We start from the raw sequence: 23,379 nt of genomic DNA on the forward strand, positions 1-23,379 counted from the left end.
ACCAAACAAAGCCTCTCACTTACAGTATGTAAACAGAGAGACGTGCGCCAGCTAGTGGACATTTACTACAGGTTTCTGTATGCTTCTCCAGGAATTTTAAGCAATCGCACCGGACATTCAGTTTTCCAGATTTTGTCCGTTAAATCCAAAATCTGTTAAATCGAGGTTTCTCTGTAATTGTTATTAAAAATAGACTTAATCCTTCACACACGTGTACGTAACACGCTGTGCATCAGTTTAAATCCTCGCAGCATCTTCACCCGCTTATAAACTTGAATAAATTGCGTCCCGTTTGTGCTGAATCGTTATTTTTTCCGTGTCGGTTCGGTGTAAACGTGAAACCTGCTCGGTAAGATTCTCATTTATTATTTCGGAGATTTGATACCGAATCCGTACGAGCTGAGCAAGCAACTCCGCTCCCGGACCTCAGCTCCTCTCTGATAAAATATTTATGCTGCTGAACCGAGAGAACAAATCAAAAGATGCGCGGCCGCTTTATTGCTGGCACACCGATGCATTCTGGGATACATATTTCAACCCAAATCTGATAAAGACGGACCCACGGCAGGTAAACTGGATCAGATCTGATGATGGTGGTGTTTTGTGGTGGTGTAAATACTAATGAGAGCTGCTTTGTGGTTTCTGTTCCAGGTTTTTTAGGGATGGAATTATTAAAATTCTGTAATAAAGTTGATAAAAACGTCAGCGGCGCTTTCAGAACTGTACAAAACGTCTCTGTTTCAATACAAACCAACACGCGCGTGTCTAATCACGCTGTTCCTTTACAGTAACGTCATAAATACGTGATTATTTGTGTATGTGATTACTCTACGTCAACTTTTTGTTTCATCGGGACCCAGGCAACACAAACGAAACACAAAACAAAATATAATTAATTAATAAAAACGGTGGCAATCTGGTCCCACTGTGGTTTACAAGATGTAACATAAAGCCTCCACAAGAGGGTGCTTGTGTACACCTTCCTTTTGTGTTTATGTGCCGGTTAAACACCTTTTTAATACATTAAAATGAAGCCAGTTTGAGGGCGCTCGGGTGGCGCAGCGGTAAAACACGCCAGCTCACCAGCGCTGACATCTCAAGGCTGCTAGTTTAAATCTCAGCTCGGCTACCAGCCGGTTTGGCGCCTATACAGACAGGATTCATTATGAATGTTGAAACTACGACCTCTGCTGACCGATCGATGGCACTGCACAGAGACGGGGGTTAGTGGGGGTCTCATGGGGGTTGTTGAAGCTCTAGAGAACATGAAATGGACAACTGTTAGTAACTGTATACCCACATAGTGCATTTGTGTGTTTGTGTGTGTGTGTGTGAGAGAGAGAGAAAGAGAGAGAGACATGGTCACCCACTGTCCTTCACCCTGGTGGCAGGTGTGTGTCTGTGCGTGTGTGTGTGTGTGTGTGTGTGTGTGTGTGTGTGTGTGTGACATGGTCACCCGCTGTCTTTCACCTGGTGGCAGGTGTGTGTGTGTGTGTGTGAGAGAGAGAGAAAGACATGGTCGCCCACTGTCCTTCACCTGGTGGCAGGTGTGTGTGTGAGCGTGAGTGTGTGTGTGAGTGTGTGTGTGTGTGTGAGCGTGTGTGTGTGAGTGTATGTGTGTGTGTGTGTGTGAGCGTGAGCGTGTGTGTGAGTGTGTGTGTGAGCGTGTGTGTGAGTGTGTGTGTGAGCGTGTGTGTGTGTGTGTGTGTAAGACATGGTCAGCCACTGTCCTTCACCTGGTGGCAGGTGTGTGTGTGTGTGTGTTTGTGACATGGTCACCCACTGTCCTTCACCTTGTGGCAGGTGTGTGTGTGTGTGTGTGTGTGTGTGACATGGTCACCCGCTGTCCTTCACCTGGTGGCAGGTGTGTGTGTGTGTGTGGTGGCTGGTGGCAGTGTAGTAGGTACAGCTCACATTTACAATGTTTGTAATGAAGTGATGGGTGTGTGTGTGTGTGTGTGTGTGTAGCAAGCAAAATGGTAAAGATGGCACAACGTTCACCCATGTGACCCCTGCACATGCCCACTTCCCACACATCAAACCAGTCTCACCCACTCACACGTTTCATATTCACCCGGTCACCCAGGTTAGTCGTGATTACGCTGGGCAGAACTGCCAGTACAGCTGCACCGGGGCGGGTACAGATGCCACGTGGGTAATTACAGCATGTGGGCACGAGACTGGTACCATGGCAGCGTTACACACACAGCTCTGATAAACACCCTCCTGAACGTGAACCCGACAGCTGGACGGTTTCATGTGTAGTTCAGCTCTGTCCACGCTATCTGGAGAACAGACAGGAGTGCTGACACACACACACACACACACACACACACACTCTCTCACACACACACACACTCACACGTTTTCTCTGGCTGGATGGTAAGCTGATGGATCTGGAGTGAAATGAGCTGTTCTGCCTGCTGGTTTCATGGACAGATGCTGGTCGCACTGGCTTAACTGCAACACACACACACACACACTTACACACACACACACACACACACACACTCAAATCAAACGTAGCTTAATTGGCAAGACAAATATGGACATTTGCATTGCCAAAGCATAGTTACATATTTAGGAAATATTTAGACATGTCTGGTGTGTGTGTGTGTGTGTGTGTGTGTGTGACATGGTCACTCGCTGTCCCTCTTCTGGTGGCAGGTGTGTGTGTGTGTGTGTTGTGTGTGACATGGTCACCCGCTGTCCCTCACCTGGTGGCAGGTGTGTGTGTGTGTGAAAGAGAGAGAGAGACATGGTCACCCGCTGTCCCTTTACCCTGGTGGCAGGTGTGTGTGTGTGTGTGAGAGAGAGAGAAAGAGAGAGAGAGAGACGTGGTCACCCGCTGTCCTTCACCTGGTGGCAGGTGTGTGTGTGTGTGTGAGAGAGAAAGAGAAAGAGAGAGAGAGACGTGGTCACCCACTGTCCTTCACCTGGTGGCAGGTGTGTGTGTGTGTGTGTGAGACATGGTCACCCACTGTTTGTCACCTGGTGGCAGGTGTGTGTGTGTGTGTGTGTGTGTGTGAAAGAGAAAGAGAGAGAGACATGGTCACCCACTGTCCTTCACCCTGGTGGCGGGTGTGTGTGTGTGTGTGTGTGTGTGTGTGTGTGTGTGTGTGAGACATGGTCACCCACTGTTCGTCACCTGGTGGCAGGTGTGTGTGTGTGTGTGTGTGTGTGTGTGTGTCTCTGTGCCCTCCCAGTAGGTGGGGCAGTTTGTCAGGGACTGTGAGGGACACACACACACACACACACCTGCCACCAGGTGAAGGACAGTGGGTGACCATGTCTCACACACACACACACACACACACACACACACACACACACACCCGCCACCAGGGTGAAGGACAGTGGGTGACCATGTCTCTCTCTCTTTCTCTTTCACACACACACACACACACACACCTGCCACCAGGTGAAGGACAGTGGGTGACCATGTTACACACACACACACACACTCACTCCTGTACTGTCACGCCTATCTTCTGGATGCTGATCGATCTCTCCAGTGTATCTGCCAGAGGGCTGAACAGGGACAAAAATCTGCCCCCAAAAACCCATTCTGATTTTATCTGCCACCCAGTTAACCCCCCCCCAACTGCCCCCCTCTCTGCCACCCTCCAAACTGCCCCACTCTCTGCCACCCCCACCCTCCTTTGTTTTGCTGTTGATATACAAGGTTTGTTTCTTCATCTCAGATTTTATAAACCCCGAATGACCAACCAGAGCGAATCTAAAGTCTCATTCCAGACTGGAAATGAGTGCCAACCCAGTTCTGGCCCCCATTTCTTAATCTCCCCAACACGTGATAAAGCGCTCGGACGCTGCTGCCCGGACGCTGCCGCGCTGCCCGGAATTGAAATGTATCACCAGCGTTAGAAACGCTCGACTGAATCTCGGCCATGTTGGCTGGGAGACCGGGTCCTGGTGCTCACGGTGCGGCGTATCGGCCTCCTGCTGTCTCTGATCGACAGTGTTCTGCTTGTATTTTTCATTTTCAGTGTGTCCGGTGCCTGATTAAAACCTGTTTTGTTCCACAGATTAAGATGTCTGGGTGTTTTTCACTGATATTCTGACAGTTCCGACTCTTAAGGAATTTAAAACGAGCTCCTCATCTGAAATATTCCGACATTAAGCTACAGATTCATCAGAGCCTGGACAGATCATCTCTGAGATCCAGCAGAATTGATCTGTTTGTGATCTGTTTGTGATCTGAAGGTGATGAAGGACGTTCTGAGCTGCAGAACGACGACGTGTTCAGATCTCACAGCGACTCGTGAATTTCTTTTAGTGTCGATGTTTCCTGGTTTTCTGTCAGACACTCGCAGCTTTTCCTGAGCGGTGTGTGTGTGTGTGTGTGTGTGTGTGTGTGTGTGTGTGTGTGTGTGTTTACGTCTCAACTGCTTACACTTACTGATCTGTGCTGAAAAAATAATCTTCATCATCATCATATCTACACTTACTGATCTGTGCTGTCTGATTCTGTCCTAAAAAAATATCTTCATCATCATCTTCATCATCATCGTCATCATCATCATCTTCTTCATCATCATATCTACACTTACAGGTGATACAGATGTACAGAGCTATACAATCCTTCACATATTCTAGCCTGGTTCTTTCTGTCTGTCTTTCTTTCCTTCTTTCTTATTTTCTTTCTGTCTGTCTGTCTTTCTTTCTGTCTGTCTTTCTTATTTTCTTTCTGTCTGTCTTTCCGTCTGTCTATCTTTCTGTCTTATTTTCTGTGTCTGTCTTTCTTTCTGTCTGTCTGTTTTTCTTACTTTCTTTCCATGTCTGTCTGTCTGTCTTTCCATCTGTCTGTCTTTCTTTCCATGTCTGTCTGTCTGTCTTTCCATCTGTCTTTGTTTCTTTCAGTCTGTCTTTCTTTCTGTCGTTCTTTCCATGTCTGTCTGTCTGTCTTTCCATCTGTCTTTCTTTCTTTCAGTCTGCCTTTCTTTCTCTTTTTCTGTCTTTCTTTTATGGTAGCTGGGATTTGTACTCTTAACCATCCAAATAAAGGTTCGTCACTCTTCCAATTGAAGGACCATTCTTGTGATTGAAGAGGGTCTGAGCGCAGGGTCAGTTATTACTCTCCCCCACTGGAGTTTAGAGGGTTTAAGGTTATGCTTATAGGCTGGGATTCATACCCTCAACCTTTTGATTGAAGGCTCAGAGTTACCACTGCCTCTATTAATGGAATCGAATAAAAAAATCAACACAATTCAGAAACAGGTTCGTCTGTGAGACTAAAAGATGATAAATCCTGGTTAATTACACCTGAGAATGTGTTTCTACTGCTTAAGAGTCCAGTACTGGTGTACTTTAGGCCACTTGTTGGAGATTTGTAGATTTCCAATCCAGCTCAATCCAGCACACGACTATAACAAATCGGACGCTCATGGATATAAAACAGTGTATATCCTCTTTGATTTCAAAAGGCCAGAAAATCTGTTGGACAAAATATATGGACAGGGAAAATAGAGAAAAATTAAAGACACGTGAATAAAGTCAAATACTCATGTAAGGCGGCTCTGTCCAGAGCTGGTCCGTGATTAGTTGTCGGAGGGCATGTGTCTATGACGTGTTGCTCTGGGGGCTTATGGGAAGTTAAAGTGCGGGCTGAGGACTCAGCTTGAGGACGGCTGAGCTGTTGTTGCTCATAGATGTTTTCACTTGAATCTAAAGCTGAGCATTTAATAACCTTGATAGAGACTGATGCACGACGTGCACATTCATTTAATCAGCGGATCTTAACGAGCTTTTAATTGTTCTGTTAAAGAAACAACAAACAGTGTGATGATATTTTTCTGTTATTTCTCTGATAAATCCACATCAGAGTTTAGAAAACATCCGTCTCCACCCTGATAACGACGATGTAATTGGATTCGGATCGAGTGTGTTTTGTTTTGTTCTCACTCCGATGTGCTCGAGCGCTGACCATTATTCAAATCTGTCGTAAATATGCTGGTGCCTGGCGCGGCCATCTCGGAGAGGACGAGGAGAAATGAAGAAAACAAAGCCGTTATGTAAAGATGCTCTTATGTTCCGGCGGTTTGTTAGCGCCCGTATTTATTCTGATTTTTTATTATCGCTCCGTGCGCTAACCCCCGGCTCCACGCCGCCGTTTCTACTGTTTGTTTTTTACTGGTTTATGACCAGCACATTTCATCCGATTTGTTGTTTCTGTTGGAGCTTCAGGGAGAGGACGAGATTAGGATGCTTTTTTGCTCGTAAAATAATAAGTAATCATCGGGGAGAGATCGTTAGTGCTAGTTTGCTTGTGTTTTACACTCTTGCTAACTTTCCCTCATGGGTACATTTATCCAGAACAACTTGGGACTTTTTAGCTTATTGAGAAATTGAGAATTAGGGTCCTTCAGCGACCTTCTGATTACTAGTCCAAGAAGCGTCTCTGAACATGTAACGATACCTCAGTGGAACTAAAAGATCTGGAACATAATCATATTTTTATTATTATTTATTAATATTATTGTTATTTAACTACATTTTTTTGTAGTCTAGTGGTTAAGGTACTGGACTAGTAACCAAAAGGTTGCTGGTTCAAACCCAGACACTGCCAGGTTTCCACTGTTGGGCCCTTGAGCAAGGCCCTTAACCCTCACTTGCTTAAACAGTATACTGTCACAGTACTGTGAGTCGCTCGGAGTATTGTAGTCCAATCAGCGTGGAGTTGTGTTCCGTACAGTACCGCCCGTTTCGGGGCGATTTCAGTCTGACTAAATAACACCCCGGATCGCTCTCATAGACTCTCATGTCAAAGCACTTTTTTTCAAACTGCAGGCGCTGCAATACATTCTGAATAGGTTCCGGGAGGGCTCGCACTTACGTGCCTGCGTCACACGTAACCTGGTGTCACGATCTCGTCACCTCCATCTCCATCGTGTAATCAGGATAAATTAGCAACTTAAGAATTAGGGCCACCCAGACTCAATTTAAACATCAAGCAAGTATCTACAAAGGGGGGAAATCGTATAAGTTACAAGTAAATTACAAGTAAGTAATGTCATTTTGAAATTGTGAATTGTGATTGCACTTATTGTATCTCTCCAATTGTTTAATTGTACGTCTTTATTCATTGCACATCAGCCCCGATGCCCCGATCTTTATTCTGGATCTGCTGCACCTAAAATAAAATGCTGTCTGATGAAGACTGAATTAAATTATTAGGGTGAAGCTTTACTGATGATTACTTTGCTTGTGAGACCTCCCATTTCGAAACCTTGGTCTGCGGAGTCTCAGCTCTGCTACCGGTCGGCTGGGCGCCCTCTAGCGGGCACAATCAGCAGTGCAGACACCAGTCTGCTGTGTGGGAAAAGACGGGACTAAAAAGAGGGCGGGGTCTTTGACGCTGTGTAAGGACCCTGGTTAGTAGCCTGAGGAAGATCCACTGAAGTACGGGCGAATAGGAAGGGGGCAGTGGAGCGTGCACGCCTCCTCGTACGCCATCGGGGTCTCCAGCTGAGGAAGAGTAACTGGGTATGACTAAATTGATAGAGAAAGGGAGAAATTGCAGAAATGAAAGTAGAAACACAAACAGGATGACTGATATTAGACGAGCTGTTGTAGCCTAGTGGTTAAGGTACTGGAATAGTATTCCAAAGGTTGCTGGTTCAAACCCCAACACTGCCAGGTTGCCACTGTTGGGCCCTCAAGCAAGGCCCTTAACCCTCAGTTGCTTAGACAGTGCTCAGTGCTGTAAGTTGCTCTGGATAAAAGCGTCCGCTGAATGCTGAAAATGTGAATGTAATGTAAACGAGAAGGCTCGACTCACAGTCAAAGTTCCAATCCATTCCAGATGTGTTTCATGGGGTTGAGGTCAGGGTTGATTTTATACACCTCGTAGCGACAGTCCATAACTAGAAGGTGTGTCCACATAATTTTGATCCATATGCTGTACAGCTCCAGCGTGGAAAGTCATTTATTGTTTTCTTCACAGTCCCAGTCTGACCGCAGCTCCTCTTCCTCCAGTCTGATCTTAAACAGAAAAGGGACAGAAATCAGATCAAACGCGTTTATTAGCGTCCTGTGAGCCGGAGACGGACGGTGCTGAGACCCGCCGCTCTGAGCCCATTAGAGCGCTCGTAATCAAATGATAATTATAGAACAGCTAAATCGAGTCAATATAACAGTAATTAATTTCAGTTTATTAGTGGAGAAGCAATCAGGCTTCTAATTAAGAGCTCCGGAGTGATCAGAGAGACGACCCGGGCTAATTAACGCCGCCGAAGTCCTGCGCTGTGTCTCGTGCATTCAAAGCATCGGCGCATTCTCTCCAGCTCAGATCTCTGATCCTGTTCGGGTTCTAAAAACACTCAAAGAAGACGCGTCCATATAATTTAGACCCTTTTATACCAAGACGTGCTGATATTATTTCACTGCTTCGGCAAAGTAATTCATCTAGAACACACACTATATGATCAAAAGTATCTGGACGCCCCTTCTGATTTTTGAATTTATATGTTTCAGCCACAACAGTTGCTAACAGGTGAAATAAATCAGTTATACAGTATAAAGGAAATGACATGCTTCCAACTTGGCAGTTGTAGCCTAGCGGTTAAGGTACTGGACTAGTAATCAAAGGGTCACTGGTTCAAGCCCCACCACTGCCAGGTTGTTTCTGTTTGGCCCTTGAGCAAGGTCCTTAACCCTCAATTGCTCAGACAGTATACTGTCGCTTTGGTCTGCTAAATGCTGAAAATGTAAATGTAACTCGGCAGCAACAGTTTAGGGAATTTTTCTCCGTTCTTGCTCGATACTCGACATCAGCAGCTCAACATTCCATCTAATTCACCTCCTCATGATGAGCTATACATTTTTAAAAGGCAGAGATCTGGACTGTCAGTATTTTATTTTAGTATTATATGATGACGTGTTTGCTTGTGCACCTTTCGCTGATAACAGTCTGGATGGTCGTTCTGTTGTCTCAGTCCCTGGGAACTTCTGCTACCCCTGTCTTTTGGTCCATCGGAGATGAGCTCGGGCCCAGTGAACTCACAGAGTTCATGTATTTACATTTTTCTCTATGTGTAACAGAGTTTCAGGTTGCGTTTCTTGATGCCGCGGCGGACTGTATTGATTGAAAATGGTTTTCTGAGGAATTGAATCTGGCTATATTCATCACACTAGCATGATAGTTTCTCACTGAATGCTGTCCGAAAGCTTAAAGGTCACTCTGTGTCTACCAAGCCCTGTTACGTGTACAGAATGAAGCCGGCATCGTCTCACTGAAATCAGTCTTGAGAAGCCTTGAAGGATGTCTATAAAGTGTATATTCGGGTGTCCAAATACTTTTGGCCATTTAGTATAACTCATCACACAGAAAACTTAATTTATCTGGGTGTCCACACGTTTGTAGGAGAATGTACCTCTTGACTGTTCCTGTATTACTATAACACTGTAATTATTAGTAATAACTAATAATTACAGTATTAGTGCCGCGAGTGAGGACTAAACAAATCAGAAATGAAATGCTTTAGTGACTGCTCAGCCACATTAGTTACAAAAACGTTAAAATATATATTATACAAAAAATTTTGATGTTTTATGTTTTTAAAATGTAAAAATGTAGAAAATTAGAAAAAATTAAGATATAATTAAAAAAAATAGAATAATTAAAGTGAACAAGTGTGTAAAAGTGACAAGTAGTGCAGGAACTGTGCAACATAATGCTATACAGATGTGATTACTATACACAAATACAAATCTATACATATACACATATATATATAAAAACTGCCTACACGCATATACTTATATACACACACACACACATATATACATATAAATTATTTGATTGTGCAAGTTGTGTAAATTTAGTCCTGAATGCTATTTTCGTTGAGGACTTGAATAGCTTGTGGGAAAAAGCTCCTCCTCATCCTCTCTGTTTTGGCCTTCAGGGCACGAAAACGCTTCCCAGACCGTAACAAAGAAAACCAAATCCTCTTAGTGTAATTATTTTAATAATCCAGCAACTCATTAAATAAATAAGTAAAGACGCATCGGTTACAGTTTTAATATAAATAAATCAATAGTATTTTTACGCTAGCACGTTTAAGCTGACATGTCAAACTTGCAAGTTCAAATCTCAGCCAGCAGAGGTCGTAACTGCAGCAGTAGGAGGGCGAGTGATAGTCTGCAGCTTTCCTCAGGCAGGGTGGGGTTTACAATCGGAAAGAAGAGATAAAAGAACCTCCAAAAACTCGCTACAGTAATAATTATAAGTACAGGACGTTCCGTCTCTATAGAAATGAACAGAGTTCCTGGAAATAAACTGTGTGAGTAATAAACCAGCTAAAAATAACAACAAGCAATAATGCAAACGACAGAAACAAGATCACCCGCAATACAGCGACGAGTCCTAATGCAGCGCGGTGAGGTCAGAGACGAGCTACAGCAATAAAAAACCATTAAAGAATGAAGAGGAGGAAGAAGTGAGTTTATTTCACACTAATAATCTGGTGCAGGTGGCACTTTTCCTCCTTCTATAAACAAGCTGGTTATTATTATTAGATTATAATAAACAGAGTGTATCGACTAGCAAAAAACACTGATATTAAACTTTCAAACAACAGAAAGCAACTAACAAAGTCCTAAACAGGTCAATTACTCTGCCGCATGGTTTTCACCGCTCGCCGCTGATCTTTTCACACGAATAATCGTTGCTTCTGACAGAAGCGAAGCAGCTTCTGCTGATAGCTATTGAAACTTCGGCTGCTCAACAGTCCGTCTCCACCGTCGTCCGATTCTCCTCTTCATGATGCGCCACACGTTTTTAATAAGACCGAGATCTGGACTGCAGGCAGGCCAGTCAAGCACATGCACTCAGAATGAAGCCGGCATCGTCTTGCTGAAATCAGTCAGTGTTTCCATGTGATGACGTGTTTGCTTGTGCACCTTTCGCTGATAACAGTCTGGATGGTCGTTTTATTGTCTCAGTCCCTGGGAACTTCTGCTACCCCTGTCTTTCGGTCCATCTGAGATGAGCTTGGTCCCAGTGAACTCTGTACTGTTTCTGTATAGAATTGATGTACGACTTTCTCTATGTGTAATAGAGTATCAGGTTGTGTTTCTTGATGCAGCGACGGACTGTATTCATTGAAAATGGTTTTCTGAAGCACTAATAAACCTGTGTGGCTATATTTATCACAGTAGCATGACAGTTTCTTGTGGAATGCTGTCTAATGGCTCAAAAGTCACGCACATTCAGTAGTGGTTTCCGGCTTTGCCCAGTACAGACTGAGATCTCTCCAAGCTTTTAAAATCTTTTCACAATATTATGTAGATGGTGAAAGACCTGAATTGTTTACAATCTTGCAATCTTTTAATCAGATTCTTCCTTCCATTCCACTTTACATGATGTCCCAACTTTTATAAGAATGTGGTTTGTATATATTAAGTCACACACACACACCATTACATTAACCAAACTGCAGTCTCGCCAAAACAGCTCTGCGACGTTAAGCCGATCATTTTTCACCGCCGAGTCTTTCATGCCTTTTCTTGCTGAAGTTTGAGCGTAAATAGATAAACGTGATTAGCCTTGGCCCTTCCGCACAGCTCCGTCAGTGAAACACCTACGCCAGCAAGGACAAAACCCTCTCAGGCACCATAAACCCACAGGAACAGATTGGAATTATCGCGGATATTAAAGCTTCGCTGCTTTACATGCGCGTTTATACGCTCAGAGAAGCGACTCTGCAGATTTATAACGCTGTTAACGCGAGCTGAAGTCTGCGCGTCGACGTTTTTACTCTCTTTAAAAGTTTTTACTTCTTACCTCTTTTTGTCTCCGCAGCGTTTTGCGAGGACGCCTGTCTGAACGGAGGGACGTGTGCGTCTCCGGACGTCTGCGCGTGTCCGACGGGCTTCACCGGACGCCTCTGCGAAACAGGTAACGACACGTTTACGTTTTAATCTGAAATAAACGAGAGGATGTTTTTATCCGAAGTGACCTACAAGCAATTGAGGGTTAAGGGCCTTGCTCAAGGGCCCAAAAGTGGCTACCTGGCTGTGGTGGGGCTTGAACCGGCGACCTTTCAATTACTAGTCTTCAACTTTAGAAGTTTAGTGCTCCTGTCTCCTTCTTTTACTACATTAAACCACGTTAAGCTTTATTTTTACATTAAGCTTTTTAGATTCTCTTGGAGAGATATACACCGATCAGGCATAACATTATAACCACCTTCCTTTTGCTGCCAAAACAGCCCTGACCCCTCGAGGCGTGGAGTCTGACACCTTTCTATCAGAACCAGCATGAACTTCTTCAGCAGTTTGAGCTACAGTAGCTCGTCTGTCAGCCTTCGCTCCCCACGTGCTTCAATGAGCCTTGGTCGCCCATGACCCTGTCGCCGGTTTACCACTGTTCCTTCCTTGGACCACTTTTGATAGATACTGACCACTGCAGACCGAGACACACCCCACAAGAGCTGCAGTGTTGGAGATGCTCTGACCCAGTCGTCTAGCCATCACAATGTGGCCCTCAGATCCTCACGCTCGCCCATTTTTCCTGCTTCTAACATCAACCTTCAGGATAAAATGTCACTCGCTGCCTGATATATCCCCCCACTAACAGGTGCTGTGATGAAGAGATAATCAGTGTTATTCACTCCACCTGTCAGTGGTCGTAATGTTATGCCTGCTCGATGGTACTGCACAGAGGCGAGGGATAATGGGGATTGGTGTGTGACTCTCCGTGCGCGATACGGATCTCTATATGAACCGATTGATACTGCACACATGTTGGAGGAGGGTGTCTGGAATAGGGGACTGTAGCAGTAGAGGAAGGGAAATGCAATTAGGGAACTGGATACGACTAAATTACTGCATACGACACCAGTGTAAACAAATCACAAGCTACAGAAATGGATCCGGCTGATACAGTCCATTAAAATAAACCTGACTGGCCAGCCATGCCGAGTTTTCGGATCGGATCTCACCGGGACATCCCTAACCCGATAACAATAAACAGCGTGGATGGTCAGGGCGCAGACCGGAGTGTTCCCAGTCCCCCCGCCCCGTCCGCCCCCTTTATGATCACAGAGCAGCACCGGTTCATCTATAAACGTCTCTGGGTTTCGACTGGTGTCTCGGGGGGTGAAATTGGGGTCATTAAAGGCCACGCCGGGGTTCAGGATGAGTGATCTGAGTGCTGCGCTACATTTCCTCGTCTCTTTGATCCCTGGAGGCGCCCGCTGTACTCCTCGCGTTACACAAGCGGCGGTCCAGGCGATCGCGGCATCGCGGGTCCTCCTCTGTTGCCATGGTACCTGGATGGTCCACGGCCGGAGATCTAAACGCATGTCAGGGAAATCTTACAGAATATATACAATTCAGGTTAAGGGTTCAGTTTTATATTGCTGCAGTCCTGGGATTCACGGAACATCTGCACACTTGTTCTTTTCTCCTCAGAATAAATGTTTGGAACACACATTTTATTTTATTTATTTATATTTTTATTTCATTTTCATCAGCCGCTTCATCTTGTACAATATTGACTGGAGTACCAGGACAGGGCGCCAATCCATCGCAGGGCTTCAGCATTCAGTCTTGAGTCTGTGACCATGTAGCCTAGTGGTTAAGGTACTGGACTAGTAAGCAGAAGGTTGTAGGTTCAAACCCCAGAACTGCCAGGTTGCCACTGTTGGGCCCTTGAGCAAGGCCCTTAACCCTCAACTGCTTAGACCGTATACTGTAAGTCGCTTTGGATAAAATCATCTGCTGACTGCTGGCCAGTCGATAGCACCATTAGAGCTCCCTGCTTTAGATACATACAGTCATGTAATGCCAGTTTCTCTGTCAAAATAAACAGGACTAGTTTGACTCTGGGTATTACGTGGAACAGTGGTCGGTTTGCCAAGGTCAGGAAGGAAATCCAAATTGTCTTTTTATGCTGAATGGAGATTTATGGATCATATTGTCCATGTTTTAACAAGCTTAAAGTTGGGTGCCTACACTCAGACATACAGTAATTGTCTATCCGGGGGTGTGTTACTGCATGGAGCCCAGTGATTCTGGGGCAGCTGGACCCACCGCAATCCTGACCAGGATAAAGCTAATTAGAAGCGTATTCGAGGAAATGAAAATGAATTATACCGGTTCCTTTTCTGTCTGTCAGTTCCAGAAATGGAAAACACTTTCCATCATGATTCAGATCTCATGACCTTCAGAGGGAAACAAATCAAATCTACCCCCCTAAACCCATCCCCCCCCCCCCCCCCCCCCCCATCCGAACGTGTCACGCCTCAGATAAGATCGTATTTTATTCCTGAACATGATCCCGTCCATCACCGAGCACCCAATCACCCGGATCTCTCCATAACAAACCACAACAACCAGCGTTTCAGTCTGACAGGGTGACGTTAACAGTCTGACACCATGACCTGAAACGTCTAACGTTATATATACAGTCGTGATCGTTTATATATATATATATATATCATGTATATATATACAGATCAGCCATAACATTAAAACCACCTCCTTGTTTCTACACTCACTGTCCATTTGATCAGCTCCACTTACCATATAGAAGCACTTTGTAGTTCTACAATTACTGACTGTAGTCCATCTGTTTCTCTGCATGCTTTGTTAGCCTCCTTTCATGCTGTTCTTCAGTGGTCAGGACCCCCACAGGACCACCACAGAGCAGGTATTATTTAGGTGCTGGATCATTCTCAGCACTGCAGTGACACTGACATGGTGGTGGTGTGTTAGTGTGTGTTGTGCTGGTATGAGTGGATCAGACACAGCAGCGCTGCTGGAGATTTTAAACACCGTGTCCACTCACTGTCCACTCTATTAGACACTCCTACCTAGTCGGTCCACCTTGTAGATGTAAAGTCAGAGACGATCGCTCATCTATTGCTGCTGTTTGAGTCGCTCATCTTCTAGACCTTCATCAGTGGTCACAGGACGCTGCCCACGGGGCGCTGTTGGCTGGATGTTTTAGGTTGGTGGACTATTCTCAGTCCAGCAGTGACAGTGAGGTGTTTAAAAACTCCAGCAGCGCTGCTGTGTGTGATCCACTCATACCAGCACAACACACACTAACACACCACCACCATGTCAGTGTCACTGCAGTGCTGAGAATCATCCACCACCTAAATAATACCTGCTCTGTGGTGGTCCTGTGGGGGTCCTGACCATTGAAGAACAGCATGAAAGGGGGTAACAAAGCATGTAGAGAAACAGATGGACTACAGTCAGTAATTGTAGAACTACAAAGTGCTTCTATATGGTAAGTGGAGCTGATAAAGTGGACAGTGAGTGTAATGTTATGGCTGGTCAGTGTGTTTTGGCGACACAGTGGCGTAGTGGGTAGCGTTGTCACCTCACAGTAAGACGTGCAGTCAGGACAGTTAGAGTGTGTGTGTGTGTGTGTGTGTTCTGTGATGGACTGGCTACCTGTCTGAGATGTTTCCTGCCTTTCGCCCAATTAATCAGACCCACTGTGACCCTGACCAGGATAAAGCGTTTGGTAAAACAGACAGTGAATGAATAAAAGAATGATCTGGATTTTTATTGATTGTGATGTGGTGGCGCTCGGGTCCCACTATCGATGAAATTCAGTCGGGCATCTACAGAGACGTGATCGGCTGTGTCTGTGGGGTGTGGTGATGACCGAACAGCCTAGCCATGGGTAGATGGACCTGTCAGTGCGCTCTCAGTGCAGGTCCCAAGCCCAGATACAAATAAGGAGGGTTGCGGTTAGGAAAAACTGTACCAGATCAGGGAGCTGGAGACCTGGAAACCTGAGGTGACCACGCCTGGGCCCGGACGCTTTTTTCTGCTCCGGTATTTCGGGGTCACCACAGCGGATCGTTCTGGTGACCCCGAAATACCGGAGCAGAAAAAAGCGTCCGGGCCCAGGCGTGGTCACCTCAGGTTTCCAGGTCTCCAGCTTTCACATATCATTATCTGACCCGCTGACTCGAGTCGGTACGTCTGAACAAACCACGTCTGACACCTATTAGAAACCTCGTCTGTGGATTCTCTTTCCCCTCCACCAGACTCGACGTCGTGTTTCTCCAGTCACACCAGCTAGCAAAAAGCACATTAATTTTTCATAATTACACCGCCGGCGCGGCGTGTCCCCGATACGAAGGATTGCGCACACTCGATTACTTCAGAGCGAGGAAAGCGAGGCAGTTGGAGACACTTCAATTTCTGAAAAGTGAAAAAAACCACGAGGTCCTGCGTGTTTCCAGCGAGGAACGGCGCCTCGGTAATGAGTTTCCTCCCCGCGGACCCGCCGCTGCTTTATACGACACGTGAAGCTTCGGTGTAAACGCAGATGAGCCGGTCAGGACCCCCGTCTGTTTCATCTTCTACGGTGGAGGAGAAGATCTGATCCTCGCGAGCGCTCCGGAGCGCCTGACGTCCCCCTGTATTCTACCTGTTGTGTCGTTTTAATTCAGTGTAGTTGCTCCTCCACTCTTCTGGAAAGCTTTTCTTCTCTCTTTTTGAAACCTGAACCCTCTCCCATCCCTCTCTGAGAGCTAATCGCTTCTTTTCACCTGCCAGGATCGGGGGTCTCACAGAGCAGGCGCCTCGACCGGCCAGCAGAGGTCGCACTTTACCCCAGAGACAAGGATCCACATTTACATTTGCAGCATTTATCAGCAACTTACAATTATCGCTGAATACAATTTAAGCTATTAGGGGTTAAGGGCCTTGCTCAGGGGCCCAACAGCGTTAACTTTGGCAGTGGTGGGGCTTAACCCGGTGACCTTCTGATTACTAGTCCAGTACCTTCACCACTAAGCTACCATTGCTCATAGTGGATTCGATCCCTGTTTCAGACATCTCAGCCAATCGTGAGTCTGTATGTAGGCGCCCGGCCGGCTGATAGCACAGCTGAGCTCTAGATTCTCAGCGCTGGTTGGCTGGGATATATTTGCCTGCGCCACGCCCCCCTTTGACGCATACGCAGTCCAATCACCCCTTCTTATTCGCCCGTACTTTGGTGGATTGGCGAGTAAGGTCGAGTTTCTCCACTTCTGTACAGGCGCCACAGGCTACTAACCAGGGTCCTTCAAAGGGTTTGAAGACCCCGCCCACTTATTAGTCCGGTCTGTCCCACCCAGCAGACTGATGGTCAATTTTGCCTGCTGCAGGCACTGCCGATTGTGCACGCAAGAAGGCGCCCAGCCGACCGGTTGTAGAGCTGGGATTCTAACCGGGGAGTTCAGAATCCCAGCACTGGTGCTTTAGCAGGTTATCCACCTTGGTGTCTAGATTTTGGAATCTTGGAATCCACCAAACCTATTCCCGACATTGCCGTATCTTCAGATTCTAGCCGTTTATTCTGCCATGTTGTTATTGGCAGCACTGTAGGGTCACCTGATACGCACACGGGGTCTCATACCACCAGTGTTGAGAAGCACTGAGCTTTTCGGTGTGATCCATGCAAGCGCGAGTCTCTGGATCTTGGGTGTCACAGCTGTACCCCGATTTATCGCGCCCCCGTTAGCGGTCGGTTCAAACCCAGTAAACGATGCATACGTACAAGCACCATCACACTTATCTGCTGCAATTTCCGCCTCGTACAGCTGCAGACGCCTCGCTCCGAGATGAGCGCTCCAAGCTAATTACGCGCTTTGATGCGGCCTTCATTAGCACAGACGCCTACTTTAAATTTCACGGCGTCAGAAAAAAAAAAGGAAACTCGGCCGAGAGAGCGGCAGGATCGGCGGCGAACCGGGGCCGGCGCGTTTCAGCCGAGGGCGTATTTATACATTTCAATGTTATGAGTTTGTGGAATGAAGATGTAAACATGCTAGAGGAAAAGCTTTGATAATGATGCCAGTGTGGGCGCGTAATTGAGAGCTAAGTGTGTGTGTGTGTGTGTGTGTGTGTTGTCACTGGTTTACAGTCTGGTGTGTGTGTGTGTGGGGTGATCAGATTCATCCTAGAACCAAAGACACGTCAAGAAAAGCCAAATGTTTCTCATCACAGAAGAACATTTGCACTTTTAAATCATAGCAAATTTATAATAAAATTATAGGAATAAATATTTATAGATATTAATAATAATCTACATGTTTTTAAAAATACGTCATTTTTCATAGTTTAAGTATTTATTTGTATTTGCTGGGTTTATATTTATAATAAGCTTATAATAATAATATGTCAATAATAAGTCAAGCTATCGTCCAGTCGGGTGTCCAGACAGACCTGAATTGACCTGAGTGGGTCCTGGTTTTCCCAGAATCACTGGGCGCAATGCGGTAACACACCCCATCCAGGACCTCGCTATCTCCCTGCCCTCCCTCAGGCACAGCCAATCATGTCTGTATGTAGACACCAGACTGGCTGATAGCACTGTTGAGATTCGAACCCTGGATCCCAGTGGTCGTGGGCTAGTAAAATTTTTCTCCCAATTTAGCGTAGTCAATTTATGTTCCGCTGCTAGGGGGTCCCTGATTGCAGTCACGCCTCCTCCAACCCTTAGCGGAACCCTTTTTCACCCGTGCACTGTGCCCAGGCGCCTCTCTATCTGCTAATCAGGGTCCAGCGTTTGAAGACCCCGCCCACACAGTCCGGCCATCCCGCCCTAGCAAACCATGTCTGCTGCAGGCACTGCCAATTATGCCCGATAGATGGCGCCCAGCCGACCGGTGGTTTCAAAGTACCAATTTAAGTACCAAAGGTACCAGTTCCAGCACCAAACGTTACAATTTAAGTACCATGTTGTGTGTAATGTTTCACATGGTTAAATTACAGTGAAAAATGAGGGAGGATCTTTGATTAAGGATAATTAAGTATTAGTTACTCATAAGTGAAGTATTTTTCTCGTGCCTTGTTTTAAATCCCTAAATGACCCTGTAATTACAGAGAGAACGGCGTGTGTTCATGTAAATGTGGTCAGTTCTGTTCTGGGTTTTAAAAATACCAAGAATGAAAATATTTATTGGCTTATATTGGTAAAAATACAGCGTGGCGCACGAAAAACCGAACCGTCTCGCGTACGTCGGCGTACGTTTCATAACCCGTACACGAAAAGAAAGATATGCAGATACGAAAATCTGTACTTACTGGTTAGAGGAGGTGCTGGAAATCATTTCCTTGTGCGTCAATACACTTCTCCACGATCGTGGCGTCGCCCGCCTGTATAATAGCTCGAGTCAGATGGTCGGAGACGGTTCGGTTTTTCGGGCGCCACCCTGTCGATTGCTGACCATTCAGAATTGTATCGTCAAGGGTCGATGGAAGGGAAGATTTCACAATGACGTATTTATTTGCTTAGGTGAAGAAACGATAAGGTATTTCAACCTAACAACACTGTACCTACTGTCAGGTTTTGTAGTTTGGTTCTGTTTTGTCTCTATTTTGTCAATAATGAAGAAAAGCGATGCCTGAAAATTCCAGAATCCTGGATGTGTTGGGGTGTTCCAGCATCGGGAATACGTGGACGATACTGGAAAGTCGAGTCTGTGTCGGATCCAGGGACTTGGTTACGACAGAATGCGGCAGGGCAAAGTGAAAAGTGCTGAACGTTTATTTTATGACGTGTCCATAAACGTTTGATCTTCTGAGCTGTTTTGTTGATCAAATAAAACAAACGATTGCATTAAAGTCTGCAGATCACAACACATGACTGATAAACTGTGATGTAAAGCACACTGCTATTGGACTTAACAGGACTTAGCTTGTCTTCTCTCTCTCTCTGTGTGTGTAGATGTGGACGAGTGTGTGGAGGACGGTCCTTCTCAGTGCCACACACACTCCCTCTGTACCAACCTGCCCGGCTGGTACCACTGTCAGTGCCGTACCGGTTTCCATGACAACGGCTCTCACCTGCCCGACGGCAGCTCCTGTGTCGGTGAGTCAGGGTTCCGTCAGCACACACACACACACACCGTCATACTGTTACCCTGTCCCTCACACACACACACACACACCGTCATCCTGTTACCCTGTCCCTCTCACACACACACACACACACATCGTCATCCTGTTACCCTGTCCCTCACACACACACACACACACACACACACACACCGTCATCCTGTTACCCTGTCCCTCACACACACACACACCGTCATCCTGTTACCCTGTCCCTCACACACACACACACACACACACATCGTCATCCTGTTACCCTGTCCCTCACACACACACACACACACACCGTCATCCTGTTACCCTGTCCCTCACACACACACCATCATCCTGTTACCCTGTCCCTCACACACACACACACACACCATCATCCTGTTACCCTGTCCCTCACACACACACACACACACACACCGTCATCCTGTTACCCTGTCCCTCACACACACCGTCATCCTGTCCCTCACACACACACACATCGTCATCCTGTTACCCTGTCCCTCACACACACACACACCATCATCCTGTTACCCTGTCCCTCACACACACACACCATCATCCTGTTACCCTGTCCCTCACACACACACCATCATCCTGTTACCCTGTCCCTCACACACACACACACCATCATCCTGTTACCCTGTCCCTCACACACACACCATCATCCTGTTACCCTGTCCCTCACACACACACCATCATCCTGTTACCCTGTCCCTCACACACACACCGTCATCCTGTTACCCTGTCCCTCACACACACACCGTCATCCTGTTACCCTGTCCCTCACACACACACACACACACACCATCATCCTGTTACCCTGTCCCTCACACACACACCATCATCCTGTTACCCTGTCCCTCACACACACACCATCATCCTGTTACCCTGTCCCTCACACACACATCGTCATCCTGTTACCCTGTCCCTCACACACACACACACACACATCGTCATCCTGTTACCCTGTCCCTCACACACACACACACACCGTCATCCTGTTACCCTGTCCCTCACACACACACCATCATCCTGTTACCCTGTCCCTCACACACACACACACACACACCATCATCCTGTTACCCTGTCCCTCACACACACACACACCGTCATCCTGTTACCCTGTCCCTCACACACACACACACCGTCATCCTGTCCCTCACACACACACACATCGTCATCCTGTTACCCTGTCCCTCACACACACACACACCATCATCCTGTTACCCTGTCCCTCACACACACACACCATCATCCTGTTACCCTGTCCCTCACACACACACCATCATCCTGTTACCCTGTCCCTCACACACACACCATCATCCTGTTACCCTGTCCCTCACACACACACCATCATCCTGTTACCCTGTCCCTCACACACACACACACACACCATCATCCTGTTACCCTGTCCCTCACACACACACACACACACACCATCATCCTGTTACCCTGTCCCTCACACACACACCATCATCCTGTTACCCTGTCCCTCACACACACACACACACACACCATCATCATGTTACCCTGTCCCTCACACACACACACACACCATCATCCTGTTACCCTGTCCCTCACACACACACCATCATCCTGTTACCCTGTCCCTCACACACACACCATCATCCTGTTACCCTGTCCCTCACACACACACACACACACACACCATCATCCTGTTACCCTGTCCCTCACACACACACCATCATCCTGTTACCCTGTCCCTCACACACACACACACACACACACCATCATCCTGTTACCCTGTCCCTCACACACACACCATCATCCTGTTACCCTGTCCCTCACACACACACCATCATCCTGTTACCCTGTCCCTCACACACACACACACACACACACCATCATCCTGTTACCCTGTCCCTCACACACACACCATCATCCTGTTACCCTGTCCCTCACACACACACCATCATCCTGTTACCCTGTCCCTCACACACACACACACACACACCCCATCATCCTGTTACCCTGTCCCTCACACACACACACACACACACCATCATCCTGTTACCCTGTCCCTCACACACACACCATCATCCTGTTACCCTGTCCCTCACACACACACACACCATCATCATGTTACCCTGTCCCTCACACACACACACACACACACCATCATCCTGTTACCCTGTCCCTCACACACACACACCATCATCCTGTTACCCTGTCCCTCACACACACACACACACACACACCATCATCCTGTTACCCTGTCCCTCACACACACACACCATCATCCTGTTACCCTGTCCCTCACACACACACACACACACACACCGTCATCCTGTCCCTCACACACACACACATCGTCATCCTGTTACCCTGTCCCTCACACACACACACCATCATCCTGTTACCCTGTCCCTCACACACACACCATCATCCTGTTACCCTGTCCCTCACACACACACACACCATCATCCTGTTACCCTGTCCCTCACACACACACACACACCGTCATCCGAGCAGGAGTTCTGGCCCGCTAGCTCACCACTCCGGGGTGTTCAAGATCACGGGTTTGAATCTGAGCGGTGCTGCCGACCTGCCTGAGCGTCCCACAGACACTGCTGTAATAGATGAGATAGCTGAGATCGGCCCCATGATGTTCTGCCGTCCTGTCCGGGGTGTGTATTGCGCTCAATTGGACTAGTAATCAGAAGGTTGCCGGGTTAAGCCCTACCACCATTGACAATGTTGCCACTGTTGGGCCCTTGAGCAAGGCCCTTAACACTCTATTTGGATTCAACCGTCTGCTAAATGCAGTGAATGTAAATGTCAGATCTGGTCAGCGGTAGCTTAGCAGTTAATGTACTGACCTAGTATTCAGAAGGCTGCTGATTCAAACCCTGCTCCACCATCACGTTGCCACTGTTGGGCCCTTGAGCAAGGCCCTTAATCCTCGATTTGGATTCAACCGTCTGCTAAATGCATGAATGTAAATGTCAGATCTACCCTGATTGAAATACAAAGAACACTGGTCAGTGGTTGCTTAGTGTTTAAGGTACTGGCCTAGTATTCAGAAGGTTGCTGGTTCAAACCCCACACCACCACCCATTGCCATTGTTGGGCTTTAAACCATGCCAAATTCCATAAATATAAATGTACATTCAGAATGTTGGTCTTTTTATTCAGTGCCATGTGTGTTAGACCCACCGGGAGCTTTTTTTGGAACCTCCTCAGTCTGAAACTGGGTTACACATATATTTATGATTCAGGGCCTCGTCCCAATTCTCCAGAGTGCCATCTCTCTCCCACATGCCTTCAGCATCGAGTCCAAGAGATCAGGCTGGTCAAAGCGAAACCCATCCATTATCCATCTTCTGAGCGGTGGCATCGAATAAATCTGCATTTATTTAGTTTGATTTAAAGCGCAGGAGCTCCAGTGAGACCAAAATCCACTTTTAACAGGTAATATTTGATAATTAGGCGACACGTCTCGATTTATAACCTGCAATAAAAGTACCAGGAGCTAAACAAACGATCCAAAAATGA

The 23,379-nt window shown here is 46.6% G+C and overlaps 1 protein-coding gene across 1 annotated transcript in view; it reads left to right on the top strand.

The window, feature by feature from the left end:
• LOC134331915 (protein kinase C-binding protein NELL1-like) overlaps nucleotides 1–23,379 on the top strand; it is a 194,655-nt gene that overhangs the window by 161,565 nt on the left and 9,711 nt on the right. The window contains exons 15-16 of the mRNA XM_063013452.1: nucleotides 11,822–11,917; nucleotides 19,706–19,849. Coding sequence (XP_062869522.1) covers nucleotides 11,822–11,917; nucleotides 19,706–19,849 — 240 coding nt within the window. The remainder of the gene's footprint in view (nucleotides 1–11,821; nucleotides 11,918–19,705; nucleotides 19,850–23,379) is intronic.

Source organism: Trichomycterus rosablanca, chromosome 17 (assembly GCF_030014385.1).
Source record: "Trichomycterus rosablanca isolate fTriRos1 chromosome 17, fTriRos1.hap1, whole genome shotgun sequence".
NCBI classification, from domain to species: Eukaryota; Metazoa; Chordata; class Actinopteri; order Siluriformes; family Trichomycteridae; genus Trichomycterus; species Trichomycterus rosablanca.